Source organism: Cherax quadricarinatus, unplaced genomic scaffold (genome assembly GCF_038502225.1).
Source record: "Cherax quadricarinatus isolate ZL_2023a unplaced genomic scaffold, ASM3850222v1 Contig15, whole genome shotgun sequence".
NCBI lineage: Eukaryota > Metazoa > Arthropoda > Malacostraca > Decapoda > Parastacidae > Cherax > Cherax quadricarinatus.
In genome coordinates, this window is record NW_027195041.1 from 635,392 (window position 1) to 653,948 (window position 18,557).

Genomic DNA, 18,557 nt, shown 5'->3' on the forward strand with positions numbered 1-18,557 from the left:
CCATCGGGCTGCTAACGGAGTCACTGGCTTCTTGGACCTCTTGGGGAGGGTCGATGGTGCTCGTGCAAGCAGCAGATCCCGGGGCAACTTGCTGCTGTTTGCAATGGCTGTCTACCGAGGAGAGACAGGCACCTAGCAACATCTGTTGTTGGGGCAATGGATGAATTCCCTGCTATGTTTGTTAACTGCTCATTACTCTGTAATTTGTCTATGATTGTAATCATGTCATAACGTGTTTATCATTCATTACCTTTGAAACTTGTCATGATTGTGACCAGCTCTACCTGGAGCTGATTACCTTTGTAAATTCTCATGATTAATGTGTTTATGATTCATTACCTTTGCAATTATTCATGAGTGTGACCAGCTCTACCTGGAGCTCATTACCTTTGTAACTTGGTCATGATTATGACCAGATCTAGTTCATTACCTTTGTAACTTGCTCAGCTATCAAAACTTTGGAGTCCAGTCCCTGGACCCATTATGTACCTCTGTAATCTTTTGACTACCGCCCACAGGATGGGTATGTGGTGCATAATAAACATATTAAACTAACTAATGCTTAGTGCTAACTGGAGAAATTACTTTATTTTCACTAAAAACATTGAATAATTATACAAAAGTGTTATGAACTTGTAAAATGGTTGTCAAGGCATATATGTAGGTATATATTAGTAATGTAATGCTAAGATATAACTTGAAATAACAGAACCCACTCCAGACACCACTGAACATTGTTCCATTACTGGGAAGAAATATTAGTCATTTCATTATTTTATGATTGCTTCATATAGTTAATATACACAATACAATATGGAATACAATCTTAAACAAAGCAAAAAAAATCCATATTTTTGCTTGAGTTCTGGTGTCCGGGTTCATTAAGGAATTTTGTTAACCCTTAACAGCACTTAGTGCTCAATATGTATTTCTTTTCACTAATGAAATTAATAATTATACAAAAGTGTTATAAACTTGTATAACAGTTTTCAAGACATATATGTAGGTATATATTAGTGATGGAATGTGTAGATATAAACTGAAATACCTGAAATATCAGAACCCAGACACCATTGGGCATTATTACATCACTTGAAAGAAGTATTAGTCATTTCTTATTCTACAATTATTTTATATAGCCAACATATACAATAAAATATGTCATACAATCTTAAAAATAGAGAAAATCCATATTTATCCTGGACTCCTAAAACCCGGGTTCATTAAGAGAATTTTATTGACCCTTAACAACTACACTTGCTGCGTAGTGTTCACTTAAGAAGGTCAGTTTTTTCCACTAAACTAATGAATAATTATACAAAACTGGTTATAAACTTAATATAATAGTTCTTAAGTCACATATCTAGGTAAGTATTACTGATGTAATGTGTAGATATAACTTGAAATAGAATAAATAGTGAATATTGTTTCCCTGACTTGACAGGTATTGTTCCCGTACATCATCACGATATTAATTAATATTTATATCTCTGGTAATATGTATTTAATATGTCTTTTATATCATATTTGTGTCTTGTGAGAACTCAAAATTACGTAGAGAAACTTCTAGATTATATCCGAGATGTTTTAAATGTAATTGAAATGCTGAGATTTTAACAATAATTGACTTGAGTTATATTTATTTTTTAATATAATTGTGTAGTTATATTAACACCAGAAACTTTATAAAATAACTTATTTAACCAATTTATATGGTCTGGTGTATATATTTTTTCAATGTATTTTAGACCCCAAGACATTACAAGTTAACATTTATATTATTGATTTATTGTAACATATTACAGGTTAATATTTACATTATTGATTTATTTTAACATATTATAGGTTAATATTTATATTATTAACATATGTTTCAATGTTAAGGTCATGGTAATAATTGGCTTTATATTAATAAATAAATAACATTACTTAACCTAGCCTTTAATAAGAGGTTTATATTAATAAATAGCATTACTTAACCTAGCCTTTAATAAGGTGTTTATATTAATAAATAACATTACTTAACCTAGCCTTTAATAAGAGGTTTTATATTAATAAATAGCATTACTTAACCTAGCCTTTAATAAGAGGTTTTATATTAATAAATAGCATTACTTAACCTAGCCTTTAATAAGAGGTTTTATATTAATAAATAGCATTACTTAACCTAGCCTTTAATAAGAGGTTTTATATTAATAAATAGCATTACTTAACCTAGCCTTTAATAAGGTGTTTATATTAAATAACATTACTTAACCTAGCCTTTAATAAGGGTTTTATATTAATAAATAGCATTACTTAACCTAGCCTTTAATAAGAGGTTTTATATTAATAAATAACATTACTTAACCTAGCCTTTAATAAGGTGTTTATATTAAATAACATTACTTAACCTAGCCTTTAATAAGAGGTTTATATTAATAAATAACATTACTTAACCTAGCCTTTAATAAGAGGTTTTATATTAATAAATAACATTACTTAACCTAGCCTTTAATAAGAGGTTTTATATTAATAAATAACATTACTTAACCTAGCCTTTAATAAGAGGTTTTATATTAATAAATAACATTACTTAACCTAGCCTTTAATAAGAGGTTTTATATTAATAAATAACATTACTTAACCTAGCCTTTAATAAGAGGTTTTATATTAATAAATAACATTACTTAACCTAGCCTTTAATAAGGTGTTTATATTAATAAATAACATTACTTAACCTAGCCTTTAATAAGAGGTTTTATATTAATAAATAACATTACTTAACCTAGCCTTTAATAAGGTGTAGTAACAACAGTAATAGTCACTGTTCACCTAGCATTAAGTAGGTACCTGGGTGTTAGTCACCTCACACCTGCTGTCACTGGCTTATCCTGGGTGGCTAGATAAAAGTCTGAACAAAATTATACTATCATCTCATTTATAATAGCAAGTTTTAGAAGCATTTACCATAAAGTAACTGTTCTAGTTTGTATTTTTATTGTTCAGTGCTGGAAACCACACTAGTGAACCAAGGACATTTTCAGTTTAAATTTCATCATAAAATGATTATGATAAAATACCTATAGAGTGGAACCTCGGTATACGACCACCTTCCTACCCAAACAAAGCTCGGCACTCGACCAAACAAATATGACCTGCCAGAACTTCGCTGTAAACTATTTCATGTTTCTTCACATTTTTTGGTGTTTTTTTGTATTTGTATAAATAAGTCACCGTGGGGCCTACAAGTTAGTGATAACAGCCAACCAAAAAAAATTGGTTGGGAAGAACTTGTTCGATACTCAAGAGAGCAGCACTCGAACAGCCTTCTGGAATGAATTAAGGTCGTATACCAAGGTTTCACTGTATATTCATAATTAAGGTTCATTTATATTTGAAGGCTTGTACGTATTAGGCCTGTACTTGAAGCTTCGTGTTTGTATTTTGTGTGTATTTGTAGTCTCTATTTGTATTTCATTTGTAATTAAAAGTGTCCAAAAATAAATATTTGTACGTATTTGAATTCTGTGGTCAATAATAACCTTCATGGAGATGACCCCAGATGGGTATCGAAATATACACATCAATTAATCATTTGTGTTTCTGCCTCCGCTTCAGTTATTCCCTGAATTTTATTTTCTCTGCATTAGTGTACTTATGTTTGTACAATTGTATTTGGATATACATGGTTGACCTCATTTGTTACTCCAACAGCTGTAATAAGATCGTCTCGGACAAATTGGAAAATGTCGGCACAGGTGAGCGTGCAAGTCGACCCTCCAGGTGCCAGATATGTCATGGACGTTGTGCTCCAACGTCAGAGGGAAATTATGGCCAAAAATTATGTGAGTATACTATATGGGCAGCATATAGTGCCTAACATTGAAGGAGGATTGAGGATTCTGCTGTTAGGTGGGCTGCCCAAATTGCGATTTAGTAAGTTTATTTAGGCACAGGAACACATAAGTACAGTTATCATGCATAGTGTAAATTACCTAGCATAACTCAAAAAAAAAATCAGACAAGGTGACTTATTTCCATTGGGGGTCAGTACACTTCTGGCAAGACAGCAGTTGAATGAATGATGGCAGAGGTGTTTTCTTCTTTGCATTACCCTGCCGTGATGGGCGATAGTCATTGAAGTAGAAAGGTATATACAGCCTCTTCTCACTTAACAAAGGAGTTCCGTTCCTAAGGCCATGTCGGTAAACGAATTTGTCGCCGAGTGAGGAGCACACTATAATGGTTTACCTGGAGAGGGTTTCTGAGGTCAACACCCCCGTGGCCTGGTCTGAGACCAGGCCTCATGGTGATCAGGGTCTGATCAACCAGGCTGTTACTGCTGGCCACACGCAAGCTGACCTACGAACCACAACCCAGTTGGTCAGGTACTGATTTTAGGTGCCTGTCCAGTGCCTTCTTGAAGACAGCCAGGGGTCTGTTGGTAATCCCCCTTATGTATGCTGGGAGGCAATTGAACAGTCTTGGGCCCCAGACACTGATTGTGTTGTCTCTCAGTGTACTTGTGGCACCCCAGCTTTTAATCGGGGGAATGTTGCATCTCCTGCCGAGTCTTTTGCTTTCATAGGAAGTGATTTTCGTGTGCAGGTTTGGTGCCAGTCCCTCCAGGACCTTCCAAGTGTATATGTATTATCATGTGTATCATGGTAGTGAGTTTGTGTCAACCATCTTTGATATTGTTTTTATTGTCACCTTCGCTCCATTTATAACATTTTTAGTATACTGTATTTTTAAATGTTTATACAGTAGTGATGGAGTGAATGATGGTGAAAGTTTTTCTTTTTCGGGCCACCCTGCCTTGGTGGGAATCAGCCAGTGTGATAATAATAATAAATTATACAGTAGTGTACTGTACGTATATTGTAATAAACAGAATAGAGGAAATCAGCTCTAATATGCATTATTTATGTATGCATACTGGTCAGAGAGCCTGTTGTAAGTCCAAGTCGTCGGTAAACGAGTACGTCGCTAAGTGAGGAGAGGCTGTATAGATAAATATAACACTAGCATGTATATGTCAGTAGGACCTTCCTAGCCCGTTAGACCTAATTCATGGCTCCTCTATTTTTAAGGTCTTGTATCTGGATATCTTAATTTATAAACATTCTGGGTATCTTTAATTTATAAATGTTCTGGGTATCTTTAATTTATAAACGTTCTGGGTACAGTGGACCCCCAGTTTGCGATATTAATCCGTTGCTGAGAGCTCATCGTAAACCAAAATTATCGAAAAGCGAATCAATTTTCCCCATAAGAAATAATGGAAATCAAATTAATCCATGCAAGACACCCAAAAGTATGAAAAAAAAAATTTACCACAAGAAATATTAAGTTTAATGCACACAAACTGAAGAAGACATACACAGTTTGTAGTATATACTCTACTAACAATAGAATACATGACACTTACCTTTAATGAAGATCTGGTGATGATTGATGGGATGGGAGGAGGGGAGAGTGTCGAACTTATTGTTTAGAAGGGGAATCCCCTTCCATTAGGACTTGAGGTAGCAGGTCCTTTTCCAGGGTTACTTTCCTTCTTCTTTTAATGCCACTAGGACCAGCTTGAGAGTCACTGGCAGCCTCACCATGCCTAATCACACTATGTATGCCACAGTGATTCTTAAATCTTTCAAAACAACCTTTGCTGGCCTTAAATTCACTCACATCAGCACTAGTTGCAGGCAATTTCTTTACCAAATCGTCATGCAACTGCCTAGCCTTTTCACAAATGAAAGCTTGAGAGAGGCTATCTCCTGCTATCAGTTTTTCATTTATCCACACCAATAACAGTCTCTCAACATCTTCTAACACTTGCGGTCGCTGTTTTGTAATCACAGTTGCACCTTTTGCAACAGCTTCCTTGATTGCAGTTTTCCTGGTCACTCTAGTAGAGATGGTTGATTGGGGTTTTGTATACAACCTGGCCAGCTCCAACACACGCACTCCACTTTTGTACTTTGCAATTATCTCTTTCTTCATTTCAATAGTCATTAGCACCCTTTTTCTCGAAGGGTTGGCACTAGAGGCTTTCTTGGGGCCCACGGTGACTTATTTTGCAGAAACAAGCACCAAAAACACTGATAATATGGAATGTACCGAATGTATCCTTAGATGCGAGCACACTGGCTGGCTTGTAAACACTGGCACACATGTGGAAACGTCTCAGATGAATCGTATACCGGGTTTTTTAACGGGAACCGAGGCAAAAATTTTACGTTAAAATGTATCGAATACCGGATTTATCGGATACTGATGGCATCGCAAACTGGGGGTCCACTGTATCTTTAATTTATAAACGTTTTGGGTATCTTTAATTTATAAACGTTCTGGGTATCTTTAATTTATAAACGTTTTGCATGTTCATTCTAAGTTTCTGCTGTTAACTGTAACTTCTGAACGTTTATGACCCACAGGTTGCCACACAAGTTAGTGAACATCTACAGCGTAAACTTGACCTGAATTCTTCATCGTTCCTCAGTGAAGCGCAGTTTCACTTGGTTGGCAGTGCAGCAGAGAGTCTTGTAACTTCCTTCAAGGATGACCAGGATCTTCTCCTGATACTTGGCCCTCCTTATACTCCAGAGTACTTTAAAGTTAGTAAAGTGTTACTCCTCTTTATTCTATAGTTAGTATTTTACTTGTAGGGGTAAATTAGTGCCTTGGGAAGTAGTAGTAATTCAAATTAAAAATTTGATTTCTTTTTACATTAGGAAAAAAGGACGTGTGCAACTACAGTGGACCCCCGGTTAACGATATTTTTTCATTCCAGAAGTATGTTCGGGTGCCAGTACTGACCGAATTTATTCCCATAAGGAATATTGTGAAGTAGATTAGTCCATTTCAGACCCCCAAACATACACATGCAAACGCACTTACATAAATACACTTACATAATTGGTCGCATTGGGAGGTGATCGTTAAGCGGGGGTCCACTGTAATGTTCTCCATAAGCTCTCCATAAGCTTTGTCAAGCTGTTACAAACAATACATGGACAAACAGGGTATATATAGGGACACAAAAACCCAGACATAGGAGACCATTAACTAGTCACTTAATAACACACGAAGATAAGGGCAACCCTTACCTTCATGTGTGTGACTAGTTAATGGTCCAAATTGGACTGAAATATCGTCATAAATTTCTGCTACATGTGGGTTATTTGTGTATTGTTGCAGTCACGGTATTGTGAATTTTTGTTCTTTGTGTATAGGTACTGTGTGAGGTGAAAGTAGGTCTCACATGGTACCTATATATACCCTCTGTTATTTGTATATTGTTCTAATCGAAATATTGTGCCTTTTTATTATTTATTATTATAATCAGTAATGCTTTTGTTTTCCCTATAGTCTGTGCATGAAGCCCACGGAAGGTATTTTTTAATGTGGAATAAGAAGACATGGAACGGAGCCAAGCCACGTTATGTTAATGAGAAGGGATATCTTTCAACATACTCTCTTCGAAGTCATGTTAATTCCTGGTATGTACCAAAGAGGATATCAAATTCTCAAAATATTCTTAGTAATAATTTGACCTTTTGACCCCAAAAATGTGAGTGAAACATCGTACTCCTAAATGCCTTTGCTATGTGCGTTTTTTGACACTTGTCAAGTATGTTGTACAGTTGAGAATCCTTTATCCAGAAAGCTTGGAAATGGAATTGTTTTGAGTTTCGGATTTTGGAAATATGTTTATTTGCATATCAAATAAATCAAAACAAATCAAATCTAAGTTTATTCTCTATAAGGATTACAATTCGGGGTTTACAGATTTTGGTTATTGTGTGGTTTACATGTAATAAAATACTAATTACAGAGGGGGCCACTAGAACACCTAGCATGGCTAGGCATTTCGGGCAAACTTAGATTAATTCTTAACCCAAAATTATTACAAATTGTGGAGCAAGATGACTAAATACTAAGTGACTAAATACTAGTTTGTGAGTTTAGCAATGTGAATGCTTTTGTTATGGCACAATACATAGTTTCTATATTGGAATATCACAGGCAAACTTGTGACTAGTTAGGAATCATTATTTTAAGATTAAGATACGTATTTCTGTGCTTATAGCCAAATGGGTGAGTGAAAGCGTGAACCACCAGGTGGTTTACATGTAGTTAGTTGACGGGGTGTGTCAGGGAGATAAGATGTTTTCTAATGGTAGTTTTGAAGGTGATGAATGTGTCTGCAGTTCTAGAGTTCTCAGGTAGGGTGTTCCAGATTTTAGGGCCTTTGACATACATTGAATTTTTGTGAAGGTTTAGTCGGACATGGGGAATGTCATAGAGATGTTTGTGTCTGGTGTTATGCCTGTGGGTCCTGTCACAACTATCAAGAAAGCATTTTAGGTCAAGGTTAATATTGGAATTTAAGGTCCTGTAGATATAGATTGCACAGTAGTAAGTGTGGATGTTCTGAACAGGAAGTAAGTTTAGATCTATGAAGAGTAGGGGGGGGGGTTGCCAGGGATGGGATTTAGTGATTATTCTTACTGCGGCTTTTTGTTGAGTTATTATTGGCTTTAGGTGTATTGCTGCAGTTGATCCCCAAGCACAGATAGCATAGGCGAGTATGGATAAATGAGTGAATGGTATAGTGTGAGAAGGGCATTTTGCGGCACGTAGTATCGTATCTTGGAGAGGATCCCAACTGTTTTGGATACTTTTTTTTGATATGTGTTGGATGTGGGTGCTGAAATTCAGGTTGTTGTCGAGATATAGGCCTAGGAATTTGCTCTCATTATGTCTGGCAATTAGAGCGTTGTCGATCTTAACGTTTAGTTGAGCAGCACCTGCTATGCTACCAAACATAACATAGTAGGTTTTGTCAGTGTTAAGTGTAAGTTTATTGGCTGTCATCCAAGTTGATATTTTGAGCAGCTCCTCATTAACAGTGGTGTTGAGGATGGCAAGAATAGGGTGAGAGATGACATAAGTCGTGTCATCAGCAAAGAGAATGGGTTTCAGGTGTTGGGATACGTTTGGAAGGTCATTGATGTAAATGAGGAAGAGCAGGGGTCCAAGGACACTTCCCTGCGGAACTCCAGTATCAAGTGGCCATGTTGATGAGGTTGTGTCTATTAGTAAGGTAGAATTTGAAATATGCAAGCGCATGGCCTCTTATACATACCATAATGGTCAAGTTTGTGGAGTAGGATGCCGTGGTCTACTGTGTCAAAAGCTTTTCTTAGGTCAATAAAAATTCCTAGCGGATATTCCTTATTTTCCAATGCTGTGTAAAGCAGATCTAGCATTTTTACAATTGCATCATTAGTGCTTTTATTTTTCCTGAATCCAAATTGGCAGGGGTTGAGTATGTTTTGTTCCGTTTAAAATGAATACAGTCTCATGTGCACGAGTTTCTCGAAGATTTTGGATAGCAATGGTAAGTTTGATATTGGCCTGTAGTTGTTTACATCTGTAGGGTCACCACCTTTATGTATTGGTGTAACCCTTGCTGTCTTGAGTAGTTTCGGGAAGGTGCTAGTTTCTAGTGACTAGTTAAAAAGTAATGAAATAGCATGCGAAAGGACATGGGCTGCCCGGCTGTACAATAATGGTGGGACATGAGACAGGTTCCCTGAGTTATTTTTAAGTGACTTTATAATCTCGGTGACTTCGGAGGGCTCAGTTGGTACAAAATAGAAGGAATTTGGGAAATTCCCATCTAGGTAGTCCCTGGCATGGGCATTGGTACGTGTGATTTTACTGGCAAGATTAGATCCTATTGTTGAGAAGAAGTCGTTTATCTTGTTAGCTGTTTCAGTGGGTTGCAGTGGTGTTTCATTAGGTTTAGTTAGGACAATATTCTTGTTTTTTTTTCAGTTTGTGGGTCCCCAGAATTTGAGTGTTTTCCAGGTCTTTTTTATATCTCCTCTTGTGTCAGTGAATCTGCTGGAGTAGTATAGCTGTTTGGCTTTCATTATTACTTTGGTGAGAACTGATGAATAGTGTTTAAGAATATCTTTGTGTATTAAGCCCTGTCTATATTGCTTTTCATATTGGTGTTTCTTATCAATGGATTTCAGTATGCTGTTGGTTAGCCATGGGCAACCAAGCCATTTATTCGTGATCTGTTTCGTTTTTATAGGACAATGTTTGTTGTATAGTCTAAGTAATTTGTTAAGAAAAATGTCTGTCCAATCGTCAATACCATTTGCCTTGGAGAATTCTGTAGGCCAGTCAACAGTCTCTAGGTCTGCTGTGAACTTCCTTATTGAGGCCTCATCATGGAGTCTAAATGAGACTTTGTTGTATTCAAGTGGTGGTTTACTAATGTTTGTTAAGAGGAAGGTAGGGTAGTGGTCTGTAGTGCTATCTGTGATTATCCCTGATTTAAGGGGGGCTAGTATATTGGTCCATATGTGGTCTATTATGGTTGCACTTGTTTCAGTGAGCCTGGTTGGTTTAGTTATTGTTGGTATGAAAAGTGTGTTGTTCATATTGATGAAATCAGTTACAGGCTGATCATCTGGTAGGCCAAGGTTGATATTGAAGTCTCCAGCTAAGAGAAGGTGGTGCTTGTTCATTTGTCTGTTTGTTATTAGTGCCTTTAATTTCTCACTGAAGTTTGGGATGTTTGTGTGGGGCATCTGGTAAATGGCACCGATTGTTATAGGAGGCTTAAGGTTTTTTACAGTAAAAATTAACAAAAATGTATTCTCCATATTCATCACTACAGCAAGTGGTGGTAATACAAGATAATTGGTTAGAGTAATAGATTGCAATACCACCCCCAACTTGGTTTGTTCTGCAGTTGTGGATTGCTGTGTATCCTGGTAGAGGGTAGATATCTATTGTGTCCTGCTTAAGCCAGGTCTCAGTAAGAATAATGCAGGAGAAGGGTGTCTTTAGTGATTCAAGGAGTACTAGGAGGTCATCATAGTGTTTGTTTAAGGACCTGATGTTGTAGTTAAGTACTGATAGACTTTTAGCATTGTTTAGGATAGTGGTGGCTTGTGATGCTGTGTAATAAAGGCAGTTACTTTCCAATAGGTTTTGATTGGGTGTCAGATTATGGAGGTTTATATCAGGGTCAACGTGATCAATCATCTTCTAGGTTTAAATAGTGGTTATTTATATCCCGTATTGTGCGGTGAGTTCTAATACTGATATCTGTAGTAGTGGGAAGTTTGGACAAGTATATAGCTAAAGCACTTTGGTCATATAGAGTATAGTCACTAATAAACATAATGAAGTTGATGTTGTCTATGTGTTGTGCTGGAATGAGCTAAAGTACAACTAAATATAAACTAAAAATATAAAAATACAAATTAAAAATAGCACCAGACTCTCACTTGTAATTGCACTTAGGTCTAATATAATGAATTTGGTGTTGTCTATGTATTGAACTAGAATGAGCTAAAGTACAACTAGGTTTAATCTAATAATATAAAAAATACTAGTTTAAAATGGCACAAGACTCTCACTTGTAATTTCACTAAGGTCTAATATAAGTTGTTAACAAGAACTAGAGTATAACTAAATTTAATTTGACAAGACAAAATACAGAAGTTGAGGCAGCAAAAGAAAAAAAAAAGAAAAAAGAAATAAAAATGGCAGTGACGTGTTATAATATGATAGTAAGATGGTACACAGGATAATATTAAAGTTGGAGTTGAATATACAAGTTAAAAATTGGTAACAAAAGGCTAAGACAAGTAAAATAAAGTTGGGTGATAAAGTCTACAATAGAATAGGGCAATTATAAAAAAGTATATAATAAAATTGGGTAATAAACTTTACAAATAAAAAGGGCAATAATAAAAAGTTTAAAATAGATTGAGCAATAAAGTATTGGTAAAATTTGGCAAGTATAAGATTGGGTAATTAACTCAAGACTGTAATAATAATAATATCTTTATTTACTACAAGTACATGTACAAGGTATACAGTCCCAGCTGACAACAATGACACTACTATATAGAAAGCCCCTTGTTATGCTCCGGATGTCGGGCAAATTAGGTCAGTGTCCCAGGATGCGACCCACACCAGTCAACTAACACCCAGGTACCCATTTTACTGATGGGGAACATAGACAACAGGTGGAAAGAAACACGCCCAATGTTTCTACTCTGGCTGGGAATCGAACCCAGGCCCTCGCCGTGTGAAGCGAGAGCATTAACCACCAGGCCACTAGAATAGTGCAATAATAAGATGAAAAGTTTACAATAAAGTTGGGCACTAAAATATAAAATAAAAATGGGCAATAATAAAAAGTTTACAATAAGGTTGGTCAATATAGTTTAAAGTAAAATTGGGCAATAAAGTATTTTTTAAAGTGAGGTAGAATACTGAGGACAAGCTATGGTTAGTTTCAATTAATAAGATAGAACAATGAAGTGGTAAGAAGTAAAAAAGGAGAGATTCTGTAGATATTAAACACAATTAAGACTATGAGGTAGAATGGTCGTTGAATACAGCAGTGACATTCAAAAGTAGTTGGGGTATTGGAAATTTTTTGGGGGGGAACAAAATTTATGGCAGTATAACACTAATGGTGGACAGTGGGTATTATCTGCACTTTACTCTGATTCTGTTAGTCCAGCCTCACTTAGGAATGTTTTAAGGTCATGTTCTGTAGAGATGAAGTATCTCTTCCCAGTTGGCTGTTTCCTAGCTGCGATTTTTCCATCCCTCACAAAGCACTGGTGGATTTTTTGGGCATAGCGCAATTTTCCTAGCCGATAAAGGAGGTTTTGTCTTGTTTTGGTAAGGCATCATTGACGTAAACATCAGTTTTCATAGAAATAGATGTTTTTAGTAGGTTGTTTCTTTGTAGGCTAGTTTGGAATTTTAGCAGCACTGTTTTTTTACCCGCTTGGTAGCCCATCAGTTTGCAATCCTTTAGGTCATCACTACGTATGTTAAGGCAAAGGTGGTCCTTGATAAGCTGTAGGGTGGTCTCCATGCAGGTCTCTTGGGTGATGGTGGGTGGGAGATGTTTGCTGTTAACTACAACAGCGTCAGATAGCTGTTGTTGGTCATTATGGTCTTGGAAGTTTGTGATTACATTGGCAAGTTGTTGGTCCACTCTTGATCTTTCCTCTATAATGTTGGTAGTAAGCTGGGTGACTTGGTCTTTTAGAATATTGATGGTGTCTAGGGACTGGGTGTGGGTGTTGCTTTGTTCCAGAGTGTCTAGTTTATGTTCTAGAGCGGTGATCTTGCTGATGTACTGTGCATTGGAAGCTTTTAGTTACTGTATTTCCTGGGTTAGTTTGGTGATTGTGTGGTTCTGAATTGTAAGGAGTTTAGCTATTTCTGGGTCGGTAATCTTCTTAACATCAAATCCAAGGAAGGAATTATCTTGGACTGTGGTGGTGGCGATGTTTGTTGTTGTCTGTCGTGTGTTGTGGCGGTGCCAGTGGGTGATGAGGGTTGTATCCTGGCTGGCAGTACAGGATGGGGAAGGGACCCCAAGTCTTAAGACGGTACTGTACCAAAACTACAACACTACAAACTACAACTATGCCAGGCAGTTGTGAGAAACTTGAGAGAGAGGATACATCATCAGTGTTATGTTGTTTTCCCTTTTTACTTTGATGGTAAAGTTCTCACTACATGTTCTAGTGTGGGGTAGCTTAAATAAGGCCTTGTAAAGTTTAGGGTAATATATTCACGATTGGTTGACAAATTTCCACCGTTCTCTCTGGGATGCTTGTCCTCATCAATTTTGCCTGCCGGGCACTCTACAGGAGGGGCACCTGTTCATCAGCTTACATTAGCCAGCTCCATTTTTTTCCGCTCTGCGGAAAATTCTTTGACGGTCTTTGGTGGGAAGCAGGTTACTGAACTCAGGTGGGAGTGTGGGTGTCCCTCTCTGCTGGGGCTTGGCAAGGGCGTCCATCGGATCTAATTGGAAACTTCAAGTTTCTATCTCTATTTACAAAGGAACTTTTGTTCCTTTTCTTTCATCACCCAGCCTTGGGCAACAAATCTTCCTCGTGCCATCGAGAAGTCAGGCTCAATACAGCTTAGGCTGTCAGTGGCCCTGATAAACCCAACAAAGAAAGAAAGAATTCACAATTGAACGTCCTCAGTCTCTGAAATCTTTTCACCAACCCTCTCAACAGGTTATTTAAACTACTACTACAAAAATTGGGATATATTCTAAACAGGTATATACAGAATATACAAGTTAAGCATTTTCCTATTCATAACATAAGCATACACACCCTTAGCTGCCCTGCCACTGGTCACATGGTTTCTTTCCACCTGTTGTCTATGTTCCCCATCAGTAAAATGGGTACCTGGGTGTTAGTCGACTGGTGTGGGTCGCATCCTGGGACACTGACCTAATTTGCCCGAAATGCGGTGCATAACAAGGGAGTTTCTATATAGTAGTACAGTGGACCCCCGCATAACGATGGCATCACATAGCGATTAATCCGCATACCGCTTGCTTTAATCGCAAAAATTTTGCCGCGCATACCGATTAAAAACCCGCTCACCGATTTTCGTCCGAGACGCGTCCAATGTGCGCCCTCAGCCAGCCTCACATGTGCCGCCCGTGCCATTGTTTACCAGCCAGCCTCCGCGGTAACATCCAAGCATACAATCGGAATATTTCGTATTATTACAGTGTTTTCGGTGCTATTTCTGGAAAATAAGTGACCATGGGCCCCAAGAAAGCTTCTAGTGCCAACCGTACACCAATAAGGGTGAGAATTCCAATAGAAATGAAGAAAGAGATCATTGATAAGTATGAAAGTGGAGTGCGTATCGCCGACCTAGTCAAGTTGTACAAGAAACCCCAATCAACCATCGCTACTATTGTGGGCACCAGAAAGACAATCAAGGAAGCTGTTCTTGCCAAAGGTTTAACTGTGTTTTCGAAACAAAGATCGCAAGTGATGGAAGATGTTGAGAGACTCTTATTGGTGTGGATAAATGAAAAACAGCTAGCAGGAGATAGCGTCTCTCAAGCGATCATATGTGAAAAGGCTAGGAAGTTGCATGAGGATTTAATTAAAAAAATGCCTGCAACTAGTGATGATGTGAGTGAATTTAAGGCTAGCAAAGGTTGGTTTGAGAGATTTAAGAAGCGTAGTGGCATCCATAGTGTGATAAGGCATGGTGAGGCTGCCAGTTCGGACCACAAAGCGGCTGAAAAATATGTGCAGGAATTCAAGGAGTACATAGACAGTGAAGGACTGAAACCTGAACAAGTGTTTAATTGTGATGAAACAGGCCTGTTCTGGAAGAAAATGCCAAGCAGGACCTACATTACTCAGGAGGAAAAGGCACTCCCAGGACATAAGCCTATGAAAGACAGGCTTACTTTGTTGATGTGTGCCAATGCTAGTGGTGATTGCAAAGTTAAGCCTTTATTAGTGTATCACTCTGAAACTCCCAGAGCGTTCAGGCAAAAGAATGTCCTCAAGGATAATTTGTGTGTGCTGTGGAGGGCAAACAGTAAGGCATGGGTCACTAGGGAATTTTTCTATAACTGGTTACACCATGCATTTGCCCCCAATGTGAAAGATTACCTAACTGAAAAGAAATTAGAACTTAAGTGCCTCCTGGTGTTAGACAATGCCCCTGGTCATCCTACAGACGTGGCAGAGCGACTTTATGGGGACATGAGCTTCATTAAGGTGAAGTTTTTGCCTCCTAATACCACTCCTCTCCAGCAGCCCATGGACCAGCAGGTTATTGCAAACTTCAAAAAACTGTACACAAAAGCTCTGTTTGAAAGGTGCTTTGTAGTGACCTCAGAAACTCAACTGACTCTAAGAGAGTTTTGGAGAGAGCACTTTAATATCCTCAATTGTGTAAACCTTATAGGTAAGGCTTGGGAGGGAGTGACTAAGAAGACCTTGAACTCTGCTTGGAAGAAACTGTGGCCAGAATGTGTAGACAAAAGGGATTTTGAAGGGTTTGAGGCTAACCCTGAGAGGATTATGCAACTTGAGGAATCCATTGTGGCATTGGGAAAGTCCTTGGGGTTGGAGGTTAGTGGGGATGATGTGGAAGAGTTGGTGGAGGAGGACAATGAAGAACTAACCACTGATGAGCTGATAGATCAACTTCAAGAGCAAGAGGCCAGACCTGAGGAAACTGGTTCAGAGGAGGGGAGAGAGAAATTGAAGAAGTTGCCTACTACAAAGATTAAAGAAATCTGTGCAAAGTGGCTTGAAGTGCAAACCTTTTTTGATGAAAATCACCCTCACACAGCTATTGCAAGCCGTGCTGGTGACTTTTACAATGACAATGTTGTGAACCACTTTAGACAAATCATAAAGGAACGAGAGGTACAGGCCACTATGGACAGATATGTTGTGCGAAAGAAGTCCAGTGACTCTGAAGCTGGTCCTAGTGGCATTAAAAGAAGAAGGGAAGTAACCCCAGAAAAGGACTTGCCACCTCAAGTCTTAATGGAAGGGGATTCCCCTTCTAAACACTAACACTCTCTCTCCCCTCCTCCCATCCCATCAATCATCACCAGATCTTCAATAAAAGTAAGTGTCATGTAAGTGTGCATGCCTTTTTCAGTTTGTGTGTATTAAAATTAACATTTCATGTGGTAAAAAAATTTTTTTTTTCATACTTTTGGGTGTCTTGCACGGATTAATTTTATTTCCATTATTTCTTATGGGGAAAATTCATTCACATACCGATTATTTCGCATAACAATTACCCCTCTTGCACGGATTAAAATCGTTATGCGGGGGTCCACTGTATGTCATTGTTGTCAGCTAGGACTGTATACCTTGTACATTTTTTTTTTTTTTTCAACAAGTTGGTCGTCTCCCACCGAGGCAGGGTGATCCAAAAAAGAAAGAAAATCCCCAAAAAGAAAATACTTTCATCATCATTCAACACTTTCACCACACTCACACATTATCACTGCTTTTGCAGAGGTGCTCAGAATACAACAGTTTAGAAGCATATACGTATAAAGATACACAACATATCCCTCCAAACTGCCAATATCCCGAACCATGTACATGTACTTGTAGTAAATAAAGATATTATTATTATTAATATTACTGACAAAGTTAATCTTCCTTCCCTATTGATGACCTTGACCCAGTGTTTTGGCACACTAGTCACCCTGGGTATAATGATTACATCATATTCAAACATAAATCTTACCTCGGGGACAGTCGCATCTCACCCAGAAGCAAGAATGGAGGAGAATTATTATTATTATTATAATCAAGGGGAAGCGCTAAACCCGGAGGATTAATGGAGGAGAAGGTCCTTCCAGGTGGACACCACAACCACAAGTGAGGTTGCCAACTAGTCTCTTCCCATCAACTCAACAACAACAAACAAAAGACTCTCCACATGCACAATTCTTTAGCTATTACCAAATTTTGGTTTTCCCATTACTAACCTTATTTTACTTTTACAAAAAGAAATACAAACTTTTTTTTATAATCCACTTATTTTAATTGTATTATTATTATTATTATAATCAAGGGGGAAGCGCTAAACCCGGAGAATTATACAGCACCTGGGGGGGGGGGGGGATGTGGAAGCCATTCAGGCTTAATTCGGGGAACTGGAGCACAGATCCAATTCCCTAAATCAAGAGCCCCTCACCAACATCAAAGAACCTTCCTTGAGGGGTGTGTTTATAGTATAACCTATTATATAGAAAAACAGGACTTGACTCGACTGACTTTTTCTCCCATAGGTTGGTAGACAGCAACCACCCAGGGAAGTACTACCGTCCTGCCAGATGACTGTGAAACAAAAACCTGTAACTGTTTTGCATGATGGTAGGATTGCTGGTTTCTTTTTCTGTCTCATAAACACGCTAAGATAACAGGGATATCTTGCTACTCCTACTTACACTTTGGTCACACTTCACAGACACGCACATGCATATATATATATACATACATCTAGGTTTTTCTCCTTTTTCTAAATAGCTCTTGTTCTTTTTTATTTCTTCTATTGTCCATGGGGAAGTGGAAAAGAATCTTTCCTCCGTAAGCCATGCGTGTCGTATGAGGCGACTAAAATGCCGGGAGCAATGGGCTAGTAACCCCTTCTCCTGTATACAATTACTAAAAAAGAGAAGAAGAAAAACTTTATAAAACTGGGTTGCTTAAATGTGCGTGGATGTAGTGCGGATGACAAGAAACAGATGATTGCTGATGTTATGAATGAAAAGAAGTTGGATGTCCTGGCCCTAAGCGAAACAAAGCTGAAGGGGGTAGGAGAGTTTCAGTGGGGGGAAATAAATGGGATTAAATCTGGAGTATCTGAGAGAGTTAGAGCAAAGGAAGGGGTAGCAGTAATGTTAAATGATCAGTTATGGAAGGAGAAAAGAGAATATGAATGTGTAAATTCAAGAATTATGTGGATTAAAGTAAAGGTTGGATGCGAGAAGTGGGTCATAATAAGCGTGTATGCACCTGGAGAAGAGAGGAATGCAGAGGAGAGAGAGAGATTTTGGGAGATGTTAAGTGAATGTATAGGAGCCTTTGAACCAAGTGAGAGAGTAATTGTGGTAGGGGACTTGAATGCTAAAGTAGGAGAAACTTTTAGAGAGGGTGTGGTAGGTAAGTTTGGGGTGCCAGGTGTAAATGATAATG

At 37.9% G+C, this 18,557-nt stretch overlaps 1 protein-coding gene across 2 annotated transcripts in view; it reads left to right on the top strand.

Moving 5' to 3' along the window:
- Window positions 1-1,235: 1,235 nt before the first annotated feature.
- LOC128704567 (uncharacterized) overlaps window positions 1,236-18,557 on the top strand; it is a 33,961-nt gene continuing 16,639 nt past the window's right edge. The window contains exons 1-4 of one of the 2 annotated variants that reach the window (XM_070079770.1): window positions 1,236-1,283; window positions 3,697-3,827; window positions 6,420-6,599; window positions 7,354-7,484. In XM_070079770.1, the coding sequence (XP_069935871.1) occupies window positions 3,729-3,827; window positions 6,420-6,599; window positions 7,354-7,484 (410 nt within the window). In that variant the 5' untranslated portion in view covers window positions 1,236-1,283; window positions 3,697-3,728. Of the gene's footprint in view, window positions 1,284-1,443; window positions 1,494-3,696; window positions 3,828-6,419; window positions 6,600-7,353; window positions 7,485-18,557 lie in introns of those variants that run through there. The other variant, XM_070079771.1, reaches the window with a different exon arrangement.